The sequence below is a fragment of the Ambystoma mexicanum genome, chromosome 9 (genome assembly GCF_040938575.1).
Source record: "Ambystoma mexicanum isolate Mex_15411 chromosome 9, UKY_AmexF1_1, whole genome shotgun sequence".
NCBI lineage: Eukaryota > Metazoa > Chordata > Amphibia > Caudata > Ambystomatidae > Ambystoma > Ambystoma mexicanum.
In genome coordinates, this window is record NC_090931.1 from 999,042,097 (window position 1) to 999,064,269 (window position 22,173).

Genomic DNA, 22,173 nt, shown 5'->3' on the forward strand with positions numbered 1-22,173 from the left:
ACCAACTCCGTCCTCAAAACTTTGCAATGACCTTGCAGACCACTTCAAAAACAAAATCACCAGCATCCAACAAACCATACAAAGCAGACCGTCTGATCAGACCACGACCCCTACCTACACCCAGGAGGAACACCCAAACAAACTACGAAGCTTTCCAGAAATATCAGTGGAGACATTCATCAAACTGGTGAATGAAAGCAATAACTCAGGATCCCCCGAAGACCCCTGCCCACCAGACATATACAAATGATTCTTAAACAAGGAATGCCCATGGAATTTCACAGGAACGTCCTCAACCAATCCATCGCAACTGGGAAAATGCCACAAGCCTTCAAAACTGCATACATCAGGCCACTACTCAAAGATACAGCGGGAAATGTAGAGGACCTCTCCAACTACAGACCCATCTCCAACATCCCGTACACAGCCAAGCTGCTCGAAATGTACATATACAAAACAACCCAAGAGTTTATAGAAGAACACGGCCTACTAGACCAGGCACAAATTGGCTTCAGACCACTGAGAGGAACGGAATCAGCTCTACTCTCAATATGGGAAGATCTAAAAATCAATGCAGACTCGGACAACAGCACTGCCTTGATACTCCTAGACCTATCGGCAGCATTCGACACAGTCAACCATGACACCCTCATAAAGAGATTAGAAGGACTTGGAATAACAGACACCGCCCTAATATGGATCAAATCTTTCCTAACAAACAGAACGGAAACCGTATGGATGAAACCCTTAAAACCAGCCTGAGAGATTCCACCTGTGGAGTACCACAAGGATCATCTTTCTCCCCGCTACTATTCAACATCTACCTGTATCTACTTATCAAAATCATCAAAAGCCACGGCCTCACCTTTTACAACTACGCTGACGATACACAAATAATCTTCAAAATACAAGCCAACCCGGAAATAAACTCAACGCTAGAAAACTGCCTCTGCCATGTATTCTTCTGGATGAACTCCAACTCCCTCAAAATCAACCCAAGCAAAACTGAAATAATGATAGTCACAAAAAATGGAGGCAAAAACCAATTCATCCCTTGGCCAAGGGAACTTGGGGCAACCCCAGCACCCTCGCCGATTGTAAAAAACCTGGGGTCCTGATGGACAATATTCTCACGCTAGAGCCACAAGTAAAGGCTCTCCTCAAGAAATGCTTCTTCCTCCTGCGAGCGGCAAAGAGGATCTTACTGTTCCTATCGTTCGCCAACAAAACAACCACCATCATCGCCCTCGTCATTTCCAAAGTAGACTACGCCAATAGCCTATACCTAGGCATGCCTGAACGACTCTTAAAAAAACTACAACGCATTCAAAACGCAGCAGCCAGACTATTCTTGAAACTACCCCGAAGAGAACACACTGCACCAGCGCTGAAAATACTACATTGGCTACCAATAAAACAACTAATAAAATTCAAAACAATGTGCATTACGCACAGAGCAGTACACAACGAAGGCGCTGAGTTCCTAAGAGACAAACTGCGCCTACATCAACCAACAAGAACGCTCAGATCAAGCATGGACATCTGCCTGGAATGCCTGGAACCGAAACCCTACAACAAAAGAAAACTTAGAGGATCCTCTTTCTCTCACCAAGTCCCGAAAACCTGGAACGACCTTCCAAAATACATACGTAACACAAGAAACCACTTATTATTCAGGAAATTACTCAAAACCTGGCGCTTCACGTCATAACTAGAAAGACCGACAAAAAGGGTCACACACACAACTAAAACATCAATGAACGTAGAGAGACTCTGATACACACCAATCAATCAATGGGGAAAAACCCAAGGTAAATATCCCACGACATACTAAATGACCGAACGGGAGACAGCCGCAATACGACCAAAGACCATAAACATAGCAAGACAAAGACTGAAACACTAGGACGAATCATCAAGAGGACCATGACCTTAAATTATAACCATCTCCAACAGCGCTAAGGATAATATAGAGAGGGAAGGGAAGCACTGCACCACGAGGCCCAATCCAGTGGTTGAGAAACAGAATGTTTCATCACTACACAGTCCACTAATACACAGCAGGAAGCACAATGCCCCACCACACAAAAAACTACACAATAGCCCCAAGGTTGTCCACCCCACAGAAACCAAAGAACCAATGGAAAGACAGTCAGGACAAAAGGAAACGAACAACTGAATACACAAGCTCACCAAGACGGATGCACTAGGACGCCACATCACCACCACTCCGACCCTGAACCGTTCAAAGCCTAGCCCGACCAGTGTCACACTACACAACCGAGAATAGATATTACCCACCTAGTCCCACAGCCGAAGATAAGGTTCCGACGCACCTACCAATCGAAACAATACTCACTATGATACAGCTGGATCAGTGCAGCACCAACAAAGCAATTCGGCCCACGAGGAACCAGCAACAACCTAACCCACAGATATACAACTGTAACGGAACCATAAGCACCTGAATCAGGATACAGACCCCACTAACCCAACCCTCAATCCTCTGCATACTTAACCCACACAAAGCCACACAACCATCTCTCTCCCAACAATCCGCACGCACTTTACCACACCGCATCAACAACACATATCACCCACAGCACTCGAGGCCTCGCCCGATCCGATGCTAGCACCAAAGCCCAGCACTCGGTGTATACCGAGCTGAAGCTGCCAACAGCACATCACTTCTCCCACTCTCCTTCTCCCCTCCTCCCGACTAACCCTACCCGTCCTCCCCGTTTACAGATCCGCCAGAGTGCCTGGGGACCAATTCTGTTGGTGACGGTGCGCTATATAAGTACCTTAACATAACATTGCAGTGGGGTTCCTGTGAGAGGACAGTTGCATGCAATGTGGCTCAGTGGACCTCGTGCCCGGCCACCGCAGACAATGTCTCTGTTAACGTGAGCTGTTGTGGCTGTGGAAGGCGCACATCACACCACTGGGGGCTTTGCCACACGCCACTGCACTGCCCTGCAAAAAGCCTGTGTTCCCTTTAAAGCATGCCACTGGCTGAGCTGGTTGTAAAACCTCTGGCGCGTGCGTGAACCGCGCTGCAAATCTGCACGAACATTTCCGTAACGTTTGCAACTCTGCGCGGAGGTAAATCTGCGGCGCTTGTTCCGTAATCGCCCAATAATTGCAGTAATTAAAATCATCAAACAGCCGTGCCTCCCTCTTTGACACTCTATATTCTCCCTTTTAATTGTCAATGTCTTTTGGGCTAAGGTAAACAGAGCAGGTTTGCGGCTCGTTCGCCCTGTGTGTACACAAACGTGGGAAGCACCGTGCCACAAGACAGCACACGTCTTCCGCGCTCAGTAAACGCGTGCCTCTCCAAGGGGGGTTGGGGGGGGGGGCAACCTCCAACTCGCGTTGGCACTCGTGCCACCCGTGGGAGGTTATGTCTAGGAAGAGATGCTGTAGGGAGATGGTGTGAGAAAAAGAAGGGGACGTGGAGAATTACATGCCATTCTGTGCTCGGTTATTATTCGTTTTCCACGCTCCGCGTTCTTGTGCTGTATTCACACACATTGAAGTGGTGGCACGGGGCGAGAGTTGGCAGTGCCTCGGCAAGACACCACTGTTGTCTGCATTCTCGTGCGCAATCCCGCCCCCCTTGTAAACATAGGTGCTTAGAGAACTCCCGTAACTAAAGTTGTTCGTGTGTGTCGCCATCTCCCACAATGTGTTGATTTGATGGGCACTGCTCGACTATAGAAAATGCAAATGAAAGGAAATCTGTTTGCGGGCTGAGTTCCACTCGCGCAGCACTGTGTGTGCGTGCGTGCGTGCGTGCGTGCGTGTGTCTGCCGAGGGGCGCTTTATTTCGCGGCCCCGGGGCTTCCTTCTCTACCTGTGCGCCCGTGCCCTTGGCATTGCGTTCGTCCTCAGAGCCCAGCCTGTCTGTTCTTTTGCCGCACCATTTTGAAGCGGCGCATCCCATCTCAGATGGCGTCTTTCTTGACGTTTTTACGCAGCGTTTTTTGCCGGTCTGATCTTGTAATCCACACACCAAACCAGACCCTAACGCATACATTCCTGTCCGAGAGAAGGGCAATTAGTAGACAGCTACTGCGATTATTTTCGTTTCCGCTTTTTCCATGTCCATCTAATAGTGTACACAGTATAATAACAAAAACAACCCTATGCTCTAGTGTAGAGAAACAAGCAGTTATTTTCCCCAGTGAAATTGCATGGTGTATTTAAATGTCTACAATGCTCGGATGATGTTTTCTAAAAAAAAAAATCAGATTCAATATTTTGGCAAAAAGGAGCTGTCGACATCGCCGTTGAAATGCGAGGTCTTTGGACCCAAGGGAAGATGCAGGAATATCTTGCAGTTAATTCCAGGTCCCCCTCGCCCCCCCTTCCTGGAATTTGTTTATGCAGAATCGGCATTTAATAGTGCTAATTGCATTCTAGTTAAAGTGCCCTGATTGCAGGAAGAGAGGCAATTTAGCCGCGCTGTGTCTGGCCTGGGGAAGAAATTGTTCCATATTCACCTCTTCATAAAGAAGTGGGGGTGTAAGGCCCGAGCCTTCTGCGCAAATTGCACCGGGCCGCCTGGCACCGCTCGGGCGCTATAATAGGCCATTATTGGGACGGCTTTGAATAATGTAAAGCGCCGGTTGAAAGCCATTCTCCCGAAAATTGCTTTAACTTTTAAAAGGATGATGATTTTCCGAAACCCATTCCTTTGTGGGTTCGCCATTATCCCCAAATGTTTTAGCAGCCCGCTCGCCGCCCCAGCATAATACTCTCATCTGCGCTTAAAAACTCGTTGTGCAGGCGGCAAGCAAGGAACAGGGAGCCTAATACACGGATCCGTCCAAGACGGGATTTGTTGGAGTTGTCAGTGATGCGGGTTTAATAAACATGGCTTTCTGTGTTTCGGTCTCAAAAACGTCCGTGTTTTTTTTTTTTTTTTTAAATGAAAGGGATATTGTCATAACGGGCGGGAAAGCGCTTTTTCTGGCTCAGAAAGAGCGCTCTGCATGTAAGCGGAGCGGAGCCGGATGACACGCCTGGAAGTGGCTACACTGATGCGGTGCTTCTGTGATCTTCCATGAGCAGCAGGAGGCTTCGCTGTGGAGGATGAGCCCCTTTCCAACGCCCCTCCCCGCCCGGCCCCGTGGGTTGATCGGGAACGCCTTGGTGCCACCTCGCAAACACCTCGATTAGCTATTGCGCGGCTAAGAGCGGTAAGCAGCGTGACTGGAGGCCGTCTCGCCTCTGGAGACTCACTGTCAAACCCGGGTTCCCGGGGTCTCAAGCCCTCTCCTCTGCGCCTGTGTGCGCGAAATGTACATTTGAACCCTGAGAATGTATTATACCCCACACCGGGAGTTTTGTCGGAGACAGGGGTCACTGGGCCCATGGACCCCATAGCCCTGAACAGAGCCCCATCTCTGGACTGCCCTCCGGGATGTAAGAACCCAAGCGCCTTGGAACACTCACCAAAATGGTCCTCGGAGCACTCGCGAGAAGAGGGCGTCTGTGATGCCAGGGTCCTGAAGTGCTCACCTGGAGGGTATCAGTGATGCCGGGGTCCTGAAGGGCTCACCTGGAGGGTGTCAGTAATGCCCGGGTCCCCAGGGTGCCCACCTAGAGGGTTTCTGTGATGCTGGGGTCCCCAGAGTGCTCTCCTAGAGGGTGTCAGTGATACCCAGTTCCCCAGAGCACTCACCGAGAGGGCATCTGTGACACCAAGGTCCCCTGAGCGCTCACTCAGAGTGTGTCTGTGATACAGAGGTCTCCCTAGAGGTTGTCTGTGACAATTAGTCCCTCAGAGCGCTCCCCTACAGAGTGTCAATTATACCTCAGCCCCCAGAGTGCTCACCTAGAGGGTGTCGGTGATACCCAGGCCCTCAGAGCACTCACCTGAGGGTGTCGGTGATACCCAGGCCCCCAGAGCACTCACCTGAGGGTGTCTGTGATACCTCGGTCCACAGAGCGCTCACCTAGAGTGTGTCTGTGATACCCAGTTCCTCCGAGCGCCCACTTACAGGGTGTCAAAGATACCTCAGCCCCCTGACATAGAGGGTGTCTGGGAAACCCAGGTCCCCAGAGTGCTCACCTAGAGGGTGCCGGTGATACCCAGGCCCCCAGAGCACTCACCTGAGGGTGTCTGTGATACCTCGGTCCACAGATCGCTCACCTAGAGAGCGTCTGTGATACCCAGTTCCTCCGAGCGCTCACTTACAGGGTGTCAATGATACCTCAGCCCCCAGACCACTGACATAGAGGGGGTCTGGGAAACCCAGGTCCCCAGAGTGCTCACCTAGAGGGTGTTTCTGATAGCCAGGTCCCGAGAGCGCTCACCTGAGGGTATCTATGATAACTCAGCCCCCTGAGCGCTCAACTAGAGGGTGTCTATGATAGCAGGGTCCCCAGAGCGCACGCCTGAGGGTGTCTGTGATGCCCAGGGGCCCAGGGCGCTCGCCTGAGCGTGCCTGGGATACCAGGGGTCCCGAGAGGGCTCACCTAGAGGGTGTGTGCGATAGCCAGGTTCCCTTATGACCTCACCTGAGGGTGTATGTGATACCCAGGTTCCCAGAGTGCTCACCTGAGGGCACCTGTGCTATCCAGGTCCCCAGAGTGCTCACTTGAAGGTGCCTGTGATATCCAGGTTCCCAGAGCACTCACCTGAGGGTGTCTGTGATACCCCGGTCCCCAGGGTGCTAACCTGAGGGTGTCTGTGATACCAGGTGTCCCCAGAGGGCTCACCTAGAGGGTGTCTGTGATACAGAGGTCCCCCCTAGAGGGTGTCTGTGATACCCAGTATCTCAGAGTGCTTCCCTACAGGGTGTCAATGATACCCCAGCCCCCTGAGCGCTCACCCTGAGGATGTCTATGAAGCAGGGTCCCCAGTGACCTCACCTGAGGGTGTATGTGATATCCAGGGCGCTCGCCCTAGGGTGTCTGTGATACCAGGGGTCCCCAGAGGGCTCACCTGAAGGTGTCTGTGCTATCCAGGTCCCCAGAGCGCTCACCTGAGGGTGTCTGTAATACCTCCTTCTCCAGAGCACTCACCTGAGGGTGTCTGTGATATACAGGGTGTCTGTGATATCCAGGTCCCCAGAGGGCTCACCTGAGGGTGTCTGTAATACCTCCTTCTCCAGAGCACTCACCTAAGGGTGTCTGTGATACCCAAGTCCTCAGGGTGCTAAGCTGAGGGTGTCTGTGATTTCATGGGTCCTCAGAGGGCTCACCTAGAGGGTGTGTGTGATACCCAGGTCCCCCAAGCCTCGCATGAGGGTGCCTGTGATACCTCAGATCCCGAGAGCGCTCACCTGAGGGTATCTGTGATGCCGGGAGAGGGGGGCAGAGGGCCCGGCTACAGGGTGTGTGTGATACCCAAGTCCACAAAGCGCTAGCCTGAGGGTGTCTGTGATACCCATGCCCCCAGAGCGCTCATCTGCGTTGTCTGTGATGTCGGGGCGTGGGTGGCAAGAGGGCTCAGCTAGTGGGTGAGTGTGATACCCAGGTCCCTAGAGTGCTCACCAGTGGCGGGGCCAGGGAGAACTGGGGGTGGCCCTTTGGTGCCCAATGCACTCTCCACCCTCTATCTGGGCTCCCTATTAGCCACCGCCTGCAGCACTAAAAGCTGTCTGTACTGGTGTGTCTGTGATGCCCCGGTCCCCAGAGTGCTCATCTGAGGGCGTCTGTGATATCCAGGTCCCCAGAGTGCTCACATGAGGATGTCTTTGATACCTTGATCCCCAGAGTGTTCACCTGTGGGTGCCCGTGAGGCCGGTGGTGGGGCAGAGGAATTACCTAGAGGTGTGTGTGATACCCAGGCCACCAGAGTGCTCGCCTGAGGGTGTCTGTGATGCCTGGGGCCCTCAGAGGGCTCACCTAGTGGGTGTGTGTGATACCCAAGTTCCCGAGAGCTCTCGCCTGAGGATGTCTGTAATGCAGGTAGCCCCCAGAGGGCTCGCCTAGAGGGTGTGTTTGATACCCAGGTCCCCAGAGCGCTCCGATACTGAGGTCCCCCCTAGAGGGTGTCTGTGATGCCGGTGGGGGCATGGGGACAGAGGTCTCACCTGAGGGTGTATGTGATGCTGGGGGCCCTCAGAGGGGGCTCACCTAGTAGGTGTGTGTAATATCTAGATCCCTAGAGCGCTCACCTAAGGGTGTCTGTGATGCCGGTGACCCCCAGAGGGCTCACCTGCGGGTGTCTGTGATACCCAGGTACCCAGAGCACTCACCTGCGGATGTCTGTGAAGCTGGGACAGGGGGGCAGAAGGCTCACCTAGAGGGTGTTTGTGATATCCAGGTCCCCAGAACGCTCACCTGAGGATGTCTATGATACCATGATACCCAGAGTGCTGCGATACTGAGGTCCCCCCTAGAGGGTGTCTGTGATGCTGGTGGGGGCAGGGGGACAGAGGTCTCACCTGAGGGTGTCTGTGATGCTGGGGATCCTCAGAGGGCTCACCTGCGGGTGTCTGTGATACCCAAGTACCCAGAGCACTCACCTGCGGCCAGAGTGCTGCGATACTGAGGTCCCCCCTAGAGGGTGTCTGTGATGCCGGTGGGGGCAGGGGGACAGAGGTCTCACCTGAGGGTGTCTGTGATGCTGGGGATCCTCAGAGGGCTCATCTGCGGGTGTCTGTGATACCCAAGTACCCAGAGCACTCACCTGCGGGTGTCTGTGAAGCTGGGGCAGGGGGGCAGAAGGCTCACCTAGAGGGTGTTTGTGATATCCAGGTCCCCAGAACGCTCACCTGAGGATGTCTGTGAAGCTGGGGCAGGGGGGCAGAAGGCTCACCTAGAGGGTGTTTGTGATATCCAGGTCCCCAGAACGCTCACCTGAGGATGTCTGTGATACCATGATACCCAGAGTGCTGCGATATTGAGGTCCCCCCTAGAGGGTGTCTGTGATGCCGGCGGGGGCAGGGGGCAGAGGGCTCCTCCAGAGGGTGTGTGTGATACACAGGCCACCATAGGGATCACCTAAGGGTGTCTGTGATACCTTGATCCCCAGAGCACTCACCTGCAGGTGTCTGTGATGCTGGTGACCCCCAGAGGGCTCACCTAGAGGGTGTCTGTGGTACCCAGGTACCCAGAGCACTCACTTGCGGGTGTCTGTGATGCCGGGGCAGGGGGGCAGAAGGCTCACCTAGAGGGTGTGTGTGTGATACCCAGGTCCCTAAAGTGCTCACCTGACGGTATCTGTGATAACCAGGTCCCCAGAGAGCTCACCTAAGGGTGTCTGTGATGCCGGGAACCCACAGATGGCTCACCTAGAGGGTGTGTGTGATATCCAGGTCCACAGAGCTCTCACCTGAGGATGTCTGTGATACCATGATACGATACCCAGAGCGCTGCGATACTGAGCTCCCCCCTAGAGGGTGTCTGTGAGGTCGGCGGGGGCAGAGGGCTCACCTAGTGGGTGTGTGTGATATCTAGATCCCTAGAACTCTCACCTAAGGGTGTCTGTGATACCTTGATCCCCAGAGCGCTCAACTGCGGGCGTCTGTGATACCCAGATACCCAGAGCGCTGGCCTGACAGTGTGTGTGATATCCAGGTCCCCAGAGCGCTCATCTGAGGGTGTCTATGATACCTTGAACCCCAGAGCACTGTGATACAGAAGTCCCCCCTAGAAGGTGTCTGTGATACTCAGGTTCCCAGAGCGCTCACCTGTGGATTTCTGTGATTGGGGTGTCTGTGATCCACAGGCCCCGAGAGCACTCGACTGAGGGTGTCTGTGATGCCCAGATCCCCAAAGTGCTCACCCGAGAGTGTGATACCCAGGTCCCCAGAGCACTCACCTGGGGGTGTCTATGATACCTCTATCCCCAGAGCGCTGTGATACCAAGGTCCCCCCCCTAGAGGGTGTCTGTGATACACAGGTCTAGACAAACCAAAGGGTGTTCCTGTTGGGTATAGTTTAGGTGTGACTCAAAACTCATTCAGCATCCACACGTGCAAAAAGACAATCATCTAATTCCTGGTGTACATGATATATATTTTTATTTGTTTTAGTCAAGACTGACCTTTACAAAACGATTTTCAACACTAAAAAAACATTTTACATAATGTCAATTATACATAGCTATTTTCAATCATGCCTGGTCGTTGAGTATAGTTTCCATTTAAAAGGTAAAAAGAAAAGAATATCTTTCAATTAAAGGAAGGAGCAAAAAATGAACAAAGACGTTAATCAAGATAAACAAGCAAAATACTTTAAACAGCCAGGCCTGAATAGTTTGCCTAAAAGTAAACAGCCTCTTGCTGTCTTCTAATTGATTTGGGTATTCGGGCAGAGTATTTTCCAAAAGAAATAGCCATAAACAGCAAAAGACCATAGTCACGTCCGTATCGTGTCTATTTGTGTTTCAGGGTAGGGTCTGTGCTCTGTCGGTTGATGTGTTGAGTTAGTCCAACCCTTGACAGTACCTGAACAGCTGCTATTGTTAGGGCCGTATTATGCCCCTGAGATCAGTAGGTTCCAGAAATGTTCTGAAAGCAACCAGTCCACTTTATCCACAAATTTGGAGAAGTAGTTTATTCTTACGTCCCAAGTCCCTTCACAGTGCCGAAGTAGATGACTCAGGTTCCGTTCAGTTGGGTCTGCACAAATGTTACACAATTTAATTGTGTTTTGTTTTTGTCCTCTGATGTTTAATATTTCTCCTGTGTGGATTATATTTAGGTGCGCCCCGAGGACTGTATTTCTCAATTCCCAATCTGGATGCTTTATTAGGTACTTTGGCAACTCCACCAGATTTGGTCCACTATTAAGAAATTGTTCATAGGTTTAATTTGCCGCATTTTCTGACCAGTTTTGATCCAGTCCCTCGTTTTGATTTCTTTTTTCGCTTTCAGGGGGTTGGTAGTCAAGATTTCAATAGATGAGTCAGCCTCAGTCAGGATTCTTAAAACTTGTTTCCAGGTGTTTTAATATCTTCGACTTATCAGTTTGCAGATGTATTTTAATGTCCTCGTACAACTAATTTTTTTGTGGCTCTACTATCATCCTGTAGAGTGAAAGAAGTCTCCAATCTACTAAGAGTTCCAGAGATTTTAGGCCAAGTTTGAACCGGAGGGCTGGCACGGGGAGGCATTTTGACAGACCTAAGGATCTCTTCCAGATCTGCGCTTCCACTTTTTGCCAGTCTAAGTCCCAGAGTGTTGGCTTAGACTCTAAACCATATAAAATAATTTGAACTATTTTTGCGACATAGAACTTAAGTAGTGGTATGATGGAAAATGTGCAGAGTTCACAAAGGATCTTCTTCATCTGCGGCACGGCTCTTTCCACTTTCACTCTTATCTCCTTTTCCATTTTGCTGATTGACAGAGAGGCATGGACTATATAGCCGAGATACACCGTCTCTTCTGTTCTTGGAATAGCTTCGCCTTCAAGGAACCAACCTGCAAAGCTGATGTATTTATTTGGATGTTTGATTACTAGAATGTTTGACTTCTTAGGGTTTACTTGGAGTCCATTTATTTTGGTGTATTCACTCAGTAGGTGTTGCAACCCTACTGCAGTCGAGCCAATGTACCTTAGTTGTGTTAAGCCTTGGACTCACCATTGTCCAGGACTGTAAAAATGGTCCTAGATCTGACAGGTATAAATTAAAAAAAGGGCACACACAAGCAACCTTGTCTCACCCCTTTCTCGACCTTGATCGAGTCAATAAGATGTCTGGCCTCATCAAGCCGAACCATCAATGAGGTATCTTTGTGTAACTCAATTAGTATTGACAGCAGGCTTCTCGGTGCGCCCCATTCCCTCATTTTGGCCGACAGGCGTTCCCCGATTACCAGGTCAAAAACTCTGGAGAAGTGATATATATTTAAGTTCATAGTATAACGAATGATGCAAACAACTGACCATAGGATGATAAGCAGTTATTTGTTTTTTTATTTTTCAAAAGGTCAAAAATTAGTGCTTGACACAGTTCTAAAACAGACAAGCTAAAGATTGTGCATGACATAACATCACAAAAACAGAAAAAGAACAGACTAAATGAATACAGAATTATATATATAGACCCGATCACAATGAAACAAAAGAAATCTTTTGAGTACTAGGACAGAAAAAACCTAAAGCATACAACACAGAAAAGGATTCTCCATAAAGAACTTAGTGGTGCAATAAATCTTGCACAATAGCTGACTTTCCCTAACTGAGGTAAGTACGAATCAATTGTATGGACACTTAGTTTGTCAGATAACCAACATTCAACCAATATTATACTCATTGGAACTGAAGTGCAGCTATGGTATGAAGTAAGTCTATTTTTTGGGAGCAGAATAGAAACATAATCAAAATTGGGTTACAAGTGACCCTCAGACAGGTGTAGCCCCGGGAGCAACCCAGGGCCGCAAGCTGCGCTCGAAGTGTCGATGATCAATGTGTCCTGCAGTTCACACTAATTCTCGCAGCTAGCTGCGTACTTCATCGACGCGCGAGCTGAGTGAGCCACTGCCAAAATACTCAGGTCTCCAGAGCGCTTACCTGCAGATGTTTGTGATTGCGGGGGCCCAGAGCACTCACCTGACTTGTCTGTGATACCCAGAGCGCTGGCATGACAGTGTCTGTGATATCCAGGTACCCAGAGCACTCACCTGCGGGTGTCTGTGATACCCAGGTCCCAGCAGCATGAGGCCACACTACACTGCTTTCCTGCCCCCCCACCTGCCGCCTATTTGCAGCATATGCAAACGCACGGCCAACACACCAGGGTGCTAAAGCACTAGCAAGTGCCTCACCCATAGACAATAAAAGCAGGAAGAGGGGCAAAGTGGAGGAACAAAAGGGCGCAACAAGGTGCAAACGGCCACGACTTTCGGCACCAGCCAGCCAGGAGTACAACAAAAGCCCTCCAAACACATGTATGACCTGAGGCAAACCTATGAGGATAAAAGAAGGGCACTATGGAGGGAGAATACGTTTCCTAGTATTCTCGCCGGAGCACCATAGTTATTCTGCGTACGCAGAAGACTTCCTTTTCCCATATCCTACCCACCCGAAAAAAAGAAGGGAGAAGAAAGGAAGAACAGTGCAGCGAATATGGCTCGCAACGTCGTGGGAACAAGATGGCGGCACAGGCCAGGGGACACAACCCTGGACCGCATGCCAAAAAAGTGTACATTGTTTATTATGTGTATACGTTCTTACAATAATGTTATGTGCAATAAAAACCACAGCCGTGTATTGCCAACTCTTACACAATGCTTCAGTCATCATTGGGTAACCATAACTTTGGGGAACAGTCACTGTCTCTTGGCTCCACTGATTATGGGTGTCTTAGAGATCTCACCCGAGTCATTTCTAAATGCAGGGGTCTCCGAAGAAGCCTCACTCACTCCGTGGGTATCTGAAATACCGGGTTGTCATCTTCGTCCCCACCCCTTTGTCTTTCTGCGCGCTGTCTAGCGAGGCATAAACAAAGCCCTTTCCTTTCCAGGCCCGGAGCCGTGCGAGGAATCTCAGCGAGCTGAGCACGAGTTGCAGGCGTTACTCCACGGGTACTATAATTGCTGTTCTACACTCCAGTAAAGAAAACAAATAACGCCGACACGTTCATGCAGCGCCTACAGTCCCACTGCCTACCTCCAACGCTAGAGTGGCCAGTGGCACGGTTATTCCGCGGCCTGTGACTGATGAGGTTGCAGACAGCGGCACTCAGTGTTTCTTCCCCGGAAGCTAAGAAGGGCTGTCACGCCTGGACCTGAAGAGCAAACAGGCCATTGAGCAGTGGCATTCTCTCCAGCGGCAGGGCCCTTTGCACCAGAGCTGAAGGGGTCGCTCGGCGGACACCAAGGCACCGCTGATGGGTTAGGTAGGTAGGGCTGAGCGCCGCTATTCACCGCGGCCAGGGCCAGAAAGGGGCGAGACGGTTGCCGGAACGAAGAGCGAGTATGGGGCTGCGTTTTCTGTTTGATTTTTGAAGAGTGCAAATATTTTACGGAGAACGATGCAAAGAAAGATGATATAAGCAGCTGAACATTTTAAGGAAGGCTGCTGTTATGTCTAGTCCCCGGGTTGTACCTTGGTGTACTTCTGATAGAATGCCAGACAGGAGACAAGGAGAGAGGCCACTCAACCACAACATACCCCGAGACAGAGTGCCCCCCCTCCCGACTCCTGTCTGCATTCTTCCCGAAGTACACCGAGGTACAGCCCGGGGACTATACATAGCACCTGCCTATATAGGGGTCGTTGCCACATAGCAAAGGGTAAAAAGGCGCGAAGATGTAAAAGTCGTGGCCTGGGAGAATGACTCCTTGGTCTGCGTGGGAGTGCGAGTCTCCGTGGAGACCTTGGCGGAGAGTTATAGCCGGCTGTTGCTTAGTGGGGGGAGGAAGAAGTGCCTACCCGTGCACACCTGAGCAGGCTGCGGGCACCTCTTCGGTGAGAACTAGGAGATTACTTTCAGCCTGTTGCTACTGGGAGAAGGGGTGTGCCCGCTGCCCGTCACCAAGTGCAGAAATGACCAGGCTGTGGGCCCTCTCTTTGGAGGCGAGTGTCAACAGCTTGGGGGGCGGAGGAAGGTGGCGCAGGGCGAAGATGTATACCCCCTGAACCGAGTACAGCCACCTGTGGGCGCCTCTCACCAGAGAGCTTGGATGTGATGAGTTTCAGCCTGTGGGGATTTAAGTTGCCACACCTCCCCGACCCCACCACCGCCCCCTTCATGTCCTACAGGAGTGTGCAGTAACCGCAGGAAATCTGTGGGCTCCTCTAGCTGGCAGAACCCTCGCTGGTAGCACAGCCCTGTCTGCGGCCACGAGTTTCGCATCCCCCCCAGAACGCGCCTCGCCCGCTGATTGGCTGCGAGGTCGCCCCTGCTCGGGCTCCCCGCGCCATCATTGGCCAAGAGCTGGAGCCGCCGGTACTTCAAAGCCTGCGCGGCCAGCTGGGCTGAGTGTGGCCGCAGGAGGCTGAGCGGCGGCGTCAGCAGATCGGGAGGGCTGGGAGCAGGCACCGCGTACCGGCATCACCCAGCCTCACTCACGGGGCCGGCACCCATGGCGACCTCCATTCTCGGGGTAAGTGACCTCACCCGGGCAAAGCCCTAGCACGTCGCGTGTCAAGCTCCAGGCCATTGTGGTCCAAGAGCCTGAGCCCAAGTAGGCAGGTCTGGGCATCACTGCGTATGCATGCGTGTACCCCGATTTACACTAAAGCTGAACATGGGGCTAATCCGGCCATTCAAGGGAAGCGAAACAAGGGCAGTTGGCTCTAAACGTTAGCACAACTACTGGGCATATAAAGCGCTACAAGCTGTTTACCTTTGTTGTAAAAGTGCTTACGAAAGTACAAGGCCCCCAAATCCTTCCTTTTACGCCTTGTGCATCCATCTGTAAAATGATAAATGTTAGCGAAACAGAATCCAGAGTGCGCGCGCGTGTGTGCAAATAATATATAGGTATTTGCACTTATTTAGAGCGACATCACGAGAGCCTGGGGTATCTGGTGTATTATTATCTTGCAACCTGAACACCTTAATGGCATTACAGGGCCCTAATACGCGGTCACCCGTTATCCAAAATACGCTCTATTGTATCCGTTTGTGGATGGATACGTATTTATGCACGCCACACTGTTTTGCTGTCGTTAATGTGTATGCATATACATGTTTGATATATACTGGCGTAATAAATGTGTATGTAGTACACATCAGACTATCATATACAGATGTGACTTACTCAGCCAGCTGCGCTTCAGACAATTGACGTGCACTACTCTCTTAACCAATGCAAGTGCGTGCACTTTTTATTACAACGGGTGGCATAAAAGCACTGTAGAATCTGGTCATCATGTTTATGTCTTTACTCCATATCGTAAATCAAATCGGTTTTGTGGCTGTAAATATTCCCTTTGTGCAACATAAATTCCTCTGTGTATTATTTTACCGGTGGTTGGCACTCCCATTTGCCACTGTCGCTGTGTTATAATATATTTATACAGCGAGTTTGCCACATAACGGCCTCTGCCACGCGATGGGGCTCGGGTTTTTTTAGCCAGGGCATAGGAGTGAAGCACGCAAAATTGTTGGTATATGATTTGTTGTGATTTGTAAATGTGCCACCTAGATATGATCAAGGAGTAGTAGGGCTCAGATATTTTTCGAGATGGGGCGTGAGATAGTATTTTATTTTATGTAGGGTCTTGTGAACCGCTAATGGAGTCACCCTTACAGATAGTTGTCGTTTTCAATTAGCGTTTTCACCTCTGTGAACGTTATATACAGTATTTCGATATCGGATCATATTGACTGTGCGATTTCATTCCTGCACATTGCCGTGCAAGTGTACCCCTTCACTCGTCCTTAAATGAATGTGCGGTATTTGAACTGGTCCCAAGTTACCCAAAGCAGCATTTCTGGCGTCAGGGTCCTCGTATAGGACCGTGGAAGCATAATCAGACATTGAGATTTGGGTCGAGCTACATTGTCATTTTTTCCCGAGCAAATCGGAGTGTTGATGATTTCTGTAGTTAACAGATATGCTGCAAGCAAACTGTGTCAAACCCGACCTGCGAAGAAGTCATTGCCCTTCTGTCTCTGGGGGTTGAGCGGTGAAATCCATCATCCCTGGTTCCACGGGGTCAAGTTAAGGGGGCAATTCTCGTCTCACACACAAAGACAGAATGTCACCCGTTGCCAAATTATTAGCGCCATAATCGTATCTGTCATGTTTGAGTTCAACGTGCCTCTTATCGCACATACTGGTGTCGGTCACAGGGTAATTCAGGGTATGGGGAACCCAATATTTCTTTCTTTTAAGGCGTTCCTGAAGGGGGAGGGTAAAGGCAAAGGCGTGGGAAGGAAGTTTGGGAGGGAGAGGGTGGGGTGGAGCACACCTGAGAGGTCAATTAGCAGAGTAGGGGCCGATTCTGCTATATACTGTCCATATGGTGCAATGGAATCAAATGATCATTGTTAGAAGGTGCTATTGCAATTACCTTTTGTATATGAAAGCTCAAATAAACAATTATTTCGACATCTTAGGGGGCAAGATATCTGATACTGTGCTTTCTCTCCCCAGGAAGAGCCACGATTTGGTACCACACCCTTGGCCATGTTGGCAGCCACCTGCAACAAGATCGGCAACACCAGCCCCCTGGGCTCCCTGCCCGAGGCCAGCGCCTTCGCCAAGGGCAGCTTCCACCCCTGGAAGAGGGCCGCCTCCAGCTGCAGCATGGGCGGCTTCTCCATGGGCAGCGCCAGCGGCGGCGGCAGCAGCCGGGCCTCCAGCGGTGCCGGCACGGCGGCCAGCAGCGCCTTCTGCCTGGCGTCGACCTCGCCCACCTCCTCGGCCTTCAGCAGCGACTACAGCGGCCTCTTCTCCAATGGCTCGTCGCCCCAGGACGGCGGCGGCGGCCAGTCGGCCTTCATCTCCAAGGTGCACAGCTCGGCGGAAGGCCTGTACCCGCGCATGACGCACCCCTACGACTCCTGGTACAAGACGGCGGCGGCGGGCTTCCACTCGGCGCTGCCCGGCGACGTCACCAACGGCGCCTCCTCGTGGTGGGACCTGCACGGCGGCGCGGGCGCGTGGCTCGAGGCGCCGAACCCGCCGTCGCTGCAGGGCGCGCTGCATTCTGGGGCGCCGCAGGCCGCGGCGGCCGTTGCCGCGCTCCACTCGCAGCTCAGCTCCTACGGCAGCCCGGACTTCGGCTCGCTGACGCACTCGGCCTTCAGCTCCACGGGCCTGGGCTCGGGCGCCTCGCACCTGCTCTCGGGCGGGCAGCACCTGCTCGCCGCCCAGGAGGCCTTCAAGCCCGTGCTGCCCTCCTACGCGGACTCTGGGGCCGCCAACGTGCTGCTGTCCGGCGCCGGGCCTAGCGGCTCGTCCTCCCGCTCGGCCCGCAGGTACTCGGGGCGGGCCACGTGTGACTGCCCCAACTGCCAGGAGGCAGAGCGGCTCGGGCCGGCCGGGGCCAGCCTGCGCCGGAAAGGCCTGCACAGCTGCCACATCCCGGGCTGCGGCAAGGTGTACGGCAAGACCTCGCACCTGAAGGCGCACCTGCGCTGGCACACGGGCGAGCGGCCCTTCGTCTGCAACTGGCTCTTCTGCGGCAAGCGCTTCACCCGCTCCGACGAGCTCCAGCGACACCTGCGCACGCACACCGGTGAGAAGCGCTTCGCCTGCCCCGTTTGCAACAAGCGCTTCATGCGCAGCGACCACCTCAGCAAGCACATCAAGACCCACAGCGCGGGTGGCGGTGGCAAGAAGGGCAGCGACAGCGACACAGACGCCAGCAACCTGGAGACGCCCCGCTCCCAGTCCCCTGAGCTGATGCTGGACGGGGTGCACCCGGCCCGGGGAGGCAAAGACTCCGGGCCCACTGACTCCTAAGGGGGGTGAGGGGGGAGCCCTAAGACCTGAACCACAGAGAGGACTGGCAGTATAAATAGCTCCAACACTCTAACCTCCTAAAAAGGCACACACATCTCACGGGAGAAGGGTCTGGCACTGTGGCCTTCCCAAGAAGGACTGGTCCTTGCACTCTGACCTCCCTAGAAGGTCTGGCCTCTTTGATTCCATTCTCATGGAAGACTGAATATAGCACTCTTAACACCCCCTCCATACTTATCCGAGGGGAGTGACCCTGGCACTCTATATTTTTGGGGGGAGGGGCTTGCACTGGCACATTCATCTCTTGCCATGGTTTCATCCATAAAACTCCAATCTTTTGGGAGGGACTGGTAATTGCACGTACATTTCCTAAGAGGGACTTATTCCTGACACACTAACACGCGTTTGACCCTGGCCCTCTATTCTCTTGAGTTGAGCCACCCTGGCACTATAATCGTTGAAAAGGGAAGGGTACTAAAACGTTAAGAGTACAGTGCCTGCAGCTCACATATCCAGAGGAGACAGCCTGCTCGCCTCAGCAGTCATTTTCTGACTGGGGTCGTCCTTTGGCACACGTCTATGCGATTAGGAGGCTGTGGAATTAACTCCCTCTGATGCTCTGGTCTCTATCAAGAAAACAAACTTTGTCAAATTACTGTAAAACGTTAAACTCTATTCGAGTCACCAAACGAAGTCCTCTTTATTTCCTGGTTGGGGGATGAGGGGGCACACTGGTGAAGAAACTGTGCAGGCTGAACAGACTCCCTGGCACTTGAAAACCGGGAACCTCTGTTCCCCCAACGCCCTGGCACTTCTTACCCGCAATATGACCCTGAATCTAAACCCTGCCACTTATATAGTCCAGGGGGGCACTTGCTCTACTCACTGACACCCTCACATTTAGAGCATCCTGCCCCATGTCCTTTGCATTCTTACAACCTGAGAAGGTCCTAAACTGTAACGTTATGAAACCATAAGTGGGATCTTTCCCTGTTAAATGGGACTCCCATTCTTAACAAACTGTAACTTTTCGTTCTTTGGGGCACTCTTTCATTCTAAGAGGACCTTGTCTCTGCACCATGGAACTTTTACATTCTAAGAGGAAACTGCACCACCACGGGCCCAGACTGTGTGACTGCAAAATCTGTCTCTGACTCCATAAAAGGGCTGCCCCCCTTGGACATCTTGCATATCGTAAAAGGGCTAGTCCTTCCTACAGTGTATTCTACAGGTCTATCCCTCCTCCCACACTTTAACATTTTAAGAGGGCCCTATCCTTCAACCCATGCCCTCTTACATTCTGAAAATGGCCCTATACTTCCTCCCGGCCACTCTTACATTCTAAAAGGACCCCATTTTCCACTAGGCACTCTATATTAGAAAAGGTCAATTTCCTTCCTCACAGCCACTCCTACAGTCTAAAGAGGTCTTATCATTTCCCTGAGACACTCTTACATTATAAAAGGTCCTTCTCCCACCTGACAGGCACTCTTACACTTGAAAGGGGCCATATCCCTTCGTCCCGGGCACTCCTGCATTCTAAAAATGTCCTAGCCCAGCCGCCTGTCCCTTTTCGCCAACACCCTTCCATTCCAAAAGGTCCCCAACCTTTCTCCAAGACACTCATACATTATAAAAGGGTCCTACCTCACCTGTCAGGCACCCCTATTCCTTATCTCAATAAGGACCGTCTTACATTCCATGGGGGTCCTCCGGACTGGCACTTGAAAAGGGCGCTATGCCTTCTTACAAGCACTGTTGCATTCTGAAAGAGCCCTACTATTTCCCCAAGACACTTGCATTTAGCAAAGCACCCTCCCTCCTTCACATACAGTGTCCGAGGGCATTCCCCGTCACTTCTGCACCCCGAGAGTAGTCCCTACGTCCGGCCTACACACGCTGCTGCCTTCTGCACTTTTACGTGGCTAATGTTGATGGGGTCAGTCTCAAAACTTCAAAGAAACTAACACAGTCCATCCCCGCAGACGCAGACCTCCCCCGATGGAGCCAGGCGCGGAATAGCAAGAAGAATGCAGCTCTCCTCCCAGCCAGCGCCCCCGGCACCCCCGCCCCGGCAGCGGAGTCTACGGACTGAATGAACGGCGCCCTGTTCACCAGACTGTGTGCCCTTCGAAAGACCGCCTCCTCGAAGCGCTTTAAGGTGAGACGAGCTGGCGGACTGGAGCCTCTTTCGCCGAATTTCACACCGGGAAGCTTTACAAACTCCACCCAAGAGGTCGTGCTCCTTTCTTGTAAATTGTCGAATCGAAAAAGTTTCTTTCTTTGTGATTTCCTGAAATTCAGGGAGTTTTAATTTTCGATGCACTTTGTGGACGTTGATATATATGTACAATATATTTAAAACAAATGTTGAGTTGAACGTATGTTCCCAAACATGTAAATTAAGCTCACGGCAAATTAGATGCGTCTATCTGTACGGAGAACAATCGTGACAGCATCATCATTTCATTTTCGTATTATTAAAGGACTCAGACCAATATATTTCATATTTTTCTATTTGATCGATTCAAAGAAACTTAAATGCTAAGTTGTGACGGACAAATCATAAATGCACAAGTCACGGCTCAATGTTTGCACCATAATTTACAAGGATTGCGTGTTAGCGTTGATTATGGAATAGCGACTTTTTATTCATGCCATAGCGCTGGCCAATTGCATTTGCCTACATGGTCGACTCTTGGAGGTCGTACGTTTTTGTTAATTTCTTAAATGCGGGGTGCTAGCCCCCCCCCCCCCCACAACGATATATATATATATATATATATATATATATATATATATATATATATATATATATATATTACGACCTACAACACAGTCGGCCAAAACGTTGTCTGTGAAACCACAAGTAGTTTTTATACATATGTGAATGTGTTTACAAAATGTTCAGTTTGAGGTTAATAGAAAGTCCGAAATGCATTTGGTTAGGATCCTAAACCACGATTAAAAATGTCAAACTATATCGAATTTGGGAAGTATGTGCTGTCTTGCTGGTTCAATCTTTAAGATGATAAACTGCAAAAGGCGGGTTTACTAATGTGTATAAGGGCAGGGTACACATGATTCATTGTCGGGTGAGATGCATTTTCTAGTTGTTAGTCTGCAACTAACGCTATAGCTGTATTATAAACTCTAATACGTTAGACACACACACGCCCCTATCAAGTTCATCGGAACCGAGAGTTGGCGGAGTCCTCAGTTGGAGGGGGTGTGGTGGGTGCAGCGTAGTTGCATCAATAAGCCGTGTTGGCAGCCGTGCTTCCTAATACACTACTATTAACAGAAGCGCTTAAGTCCCTAGACGGATAATCGCAAACTTCCCAACGTCGCAAATCTCTTTGAGGGGTTTGCCTTTATTCCAGGGGGAATAAATCGCCACCGACAACCCCCCGTAAAAGCACATTTCATGCTTAAATTGGAATCGTGTTAAATGTTATTAATTTTGACTTGAAGCACACAGCAGCCCCCCGTGCCTTGTAGCGGCCTATTAGGGAGACGTGTTTTATCAAATGTCCTATTAATCTAGCAGACATCATTTGTCCAGGGCCAACTTTATCCGGCTGCTCCGCTGGGGGATGCCGGGCCCGTTCCCCGACACAAAGCTCCCTTGGAAATCCATTTTAATTGTCCAAATTAACTGCGGGGAATTTGCATGTCAAACGGAAGGGGGTTGGGGTGCCTGAGATAAACATGGGAGCCTTTTAAAAGCCCCCTAGAGCCGGCACTTGATTTGAAAGCTGGCCATTTAGTGTTAAGGAGACAACAGCTCCCCGCCCTTTGAAAGGGAGCAGGTCGGTGCAGATAGCGCGGCTGGTCC

General features: G+C 51.1%; 1 protein-coding gene and 1 non-coding gene across 3 annotated transcripts; one reads left to right on the forward strand and one right to left on the reverse strand.

Moving 5' to 3' along the window:
* Positions 1-12,308: 12,308 nt before the first annotated feature.
* On the reverse strand, positions 12,309-12,462 carry LOC138491067 (5.8S ribosomal RNA). Its single transcript, XR_011275939.1, has one exon. It is a non-coding gene; the product is annotated as a 5.8S ribosomal RNA (ribosomal RNA).
* Positions 12,463-14,744: 2,282 nt separating this feature from the next.
* Positions 14,745-21,318, forward strand: SP9 (Sp9 transcription factor). 2 transcript variants are annotated; one of them, XM_069616240.1, is made up of 3 exons: positions 14,745-15,020; positions 17,022-18,108; positions 20,321-21,318. In XM_069616240.1, exons 1-3 carry the CDS (start codon positions 15,000-15,002, stop codon positions 20,428-20,430), a joined length of 1,218 nt encoding a protein of 405 aa, XP_069472341.1. In that variant the 5' UTR covers positions 14,745-14,999; the 3' UTR covers positions 20,431-21,318. The 2 variants fall into 2 exon arrangements, with proteins under 2 accessions (XP_069472341.1, XP_069472340.1); XM_069616239.1 differs by having other exon boundaries at positions 14,746-15,020; positions 17,022-21,318.
* The last annotated feature ends 855 nt before the right edge of the window (positions 21,319-22,173 follow it).

Coding starts and splice junctions, on each gene's coding strand:
- SP9 (XM_069616239.1), top strand. CDS start 15,000: ATGGCGACCTCCATTCTCGGG. Junction 15,021..17,021: donor TGGCGACCTCCATTCTCGGG/GTAAGTGACCTC, acceptor TTCTCTCCCCAG/GAAGAGCCACGATTTGGTAC.